The sequence below is a fragment of the Oratosquilla oratoria genome, chromosome 17 (genome assembly GCF_046742065.1).
Source record: "Oratosquilla oratoria isolate Oo_2021 chromosome 17, ASM4674206v1, whole genome shotgun sequence".
In the NCBI taxonomy this organism is placed as follows: domain Eukaryota; kingdom Metazoa; phylum Arthropoda; class Malacostraca; order Stomatopoda; family Squillidae; genus Oratosquilla; species Oratosquilla oratoria.
The window spans coordinates 65,010,861-65,013,360 of record NC_134793.1 but is presented as its reverse complement, the minus strand read 5'-3'; the positions used below and the strand labels follow the sequence as shown (position 1 = coordinate 65,013,360).

The 2,500-nt window shown below is 50.2% G+C and overlaps 1 protein-coding gene across 1 annotated transcript in view; it reads right to left on the bottom strand.

Annotated features, from left to right (window-relative positions):
- The window catches only part of grh (grainy head), a 465,101-nt gene extending 463,874 nt beyond the window's left edge, over positions 1–1,227 (bottom strand). Inside the window, exon 1 of the mRNA XM_076201048.1 lies at positions 470–1,227. Coding sequence (XP_076057163.1) covers positions 470–853 — 384 coding nt within the window. The 5' untranslated portion in view covers positions 854–1,227. The remainder of the gene's footprint in view (positions 1–469) is intronic.
- Between the last annotated feature and the right edge of the window lie 1,273 nt (positions 1,228–2,500).

Here is a 2,500-nt window from a genome sequence, read left to right as displayed (position 1 = left end):
GCTCACTCGTGAAGAGAAGCGAAGCGAAAAGAGCAAGTGACCCGTCCGCGGAAATCACATGTTTGATCCCCGAGCGCCGTGTCAGAATCACCGACAACAACAACAACAACAACAACAACAAATACACCACAATATGCTGCAGCTGCAGCAGAGCACGCGACACGGCGCCGTGAGGAGCCACAGCGGCAAAAGAAGTAGCAGCAGCAACAACAGCTGCATCAACAGCAGCTTTGGGGCATCCGCGGAGGCTGACTCAAGGCAGCTCGGGTCACGCGTGGCAGTCAGCGGAGGCGGCGGCGGAGGCGACTCACGCCTGCCACCCAGATGGTGGCTGTACCGGGTCACGAGAGGGGGGAGAGGGGGGATGGGGGCCAACTCAGCTGGCTCGGCGCGCAGGTCAGCTGGCTCGGCGCGCAGTCACCTTGGGGCAGGGCAGGACAGGGCAGCACACAGGTGCGTGTCCACGTACCTGCGTGATCGTGGCCTGGTCACGCGGAGTGATGGCGTCTGCAGAGATGCCGGAGTCGGGGGAAGGTAAATCCACAGTCAACCCGGAAACTGTGGTCGTTTTGTAGGCATTGGCGGGCCGCAAATAACGGTCCACAAAGGCCACGTCGCTTGCGGAATACTCCTGACGTACCGTGCCATACTGGGTATCGGTGGTTGTGTAGTAATCGCGTGGGTAGTACTCCGTGGCCACAGTATACACTGAAGGAGATCCTCGAACCGCTGGCGACGAAGAGGTGGCGTAGGGCTGCGGGGAGGACGCCAGGTAGGTGGGCATATGCTCGTATGAGGTTTGTGGCGAGGTTGCGGGGAACCCCGTGATGTAACTACCTGCCCCTGCACTCATTTTTTCTCCGGAATCCAGAGGCGCTTGTATCACAAGGGTCTGATTGGCCCGTGGGCGCTCGCCCACCTCCTCCTTGATCACGCGGTGATCCAGCTCCTCTTTCAAACCAGAGGTTCCGTCCAAGTCAGGTGGAGAGTCACCGTGCGTGGCCAACAGGGCTCTTCGCTTGTCGCACAACACGCCGCGTTCCGCGGGACTGGTGGGTCGGCGCCCCGCCGTCAGGTCCTCTGGCTCACGCTTCACATCCTCGGCTCCGCCCACGAAGAGCAGCCCCTCCACAGGCCCAACCCCAACCACGCCCTCCGGCAGGCCGTTTGTCGTTTTGCTGTCGAGTGCTCCTCCTACATTGGAGCTTCCACTCGCCGACCTGAAAAGAGAAGAAGGCAGTTAGCAGAGAGCAGCCAATGGGAACACGAGAATGCGAGGTAGGCGGAGCCTACGACGCGGAACTGTTAGAAGTGAACCAATAGCTGAGCTCTACTTGGGTGGGCGGAGCTTGCTGATGGAGGGAGGGACATCCCTGGCTTTCCCTCACCACCGTGGCTCCCAGCCTGGCACCCTGACTTTCCCTAATTATATTCATCTTAGATGTAATGACTCCTTCTGTGGCACTTTCTCATCTTGAAGATGATATATCGAAGAAGACTTTGGGAAATTCTGCGATTCTCAATGAACATTGTTTTCCAAAGAAACTGCTATCCTGACATAACCTGGCATTTCACTTTTCACATTTGATTCTTTTCCCCCAGAGGGTCAAAAAGAGCCATATTTTGGCACCCCCTTTCACCCTTTCCCCGGTCACATTATGATACCCCTCCCCTTCCCCCCGTCACATATTGGAACCCCCGTTTTTCACTCCCACCCAACAATTCCGTACTCCTTACTGTATACAAGCCAACATCAAAACCCTCTTTTTCCCTTGGTATATGCAATTTTCATCGCCTCTATCAGAATGTTATAAACGCAGTTTCTATACGATTCTGTAATTTACTCTACCAGGCCTTTGTCTAAACACAGTAGAAAGTGGGTCTAGGAAAAACCTTGTGCCTTAGAGTGCACCATAGCAGTGTCTTTTGATCAGTTTGTTTGTGGAATCTAATTGATCTAATTAGATCTCTTAACCTACTGGGAAACAGTTCAATGCGGCCCAGAAATCATCTGATGTCTTTTATTACTTGTTCTAGAGTGGTGGATCAGCTTGAAATTATACTCTATTGAAACAAATGTGGATCCTTATAAGATCCTCTTTTCCTGGATTACCAGATACCTTATACATTATTTTCAATATCTATGATTAGGTCTTGGTATGGTGGATTCCTTTCATATGAGAGAATACCCACGAGCATAAAATTAGAAAAATATATAATAAAAATCATGCTACACTTTCTTTTACTATATTTGATAGTACAGTTGAAATTAAATACAGTACATAAGACACTGTTGGAACCTCTAAAAGATTAATCTTGCTTTGTTATAAGGCTACTCTATAGAATACAATTTTAGTTGTTAGTATTTTTGGATCTGTGTGCATAAGAACCTCTAGTTTACACAAAAACTGACAGAGTATTCATTCATGTGCACGCACGCACGCACACACACACATATGTAAGAACATTATGTATGGTACATATATATATATATATATAT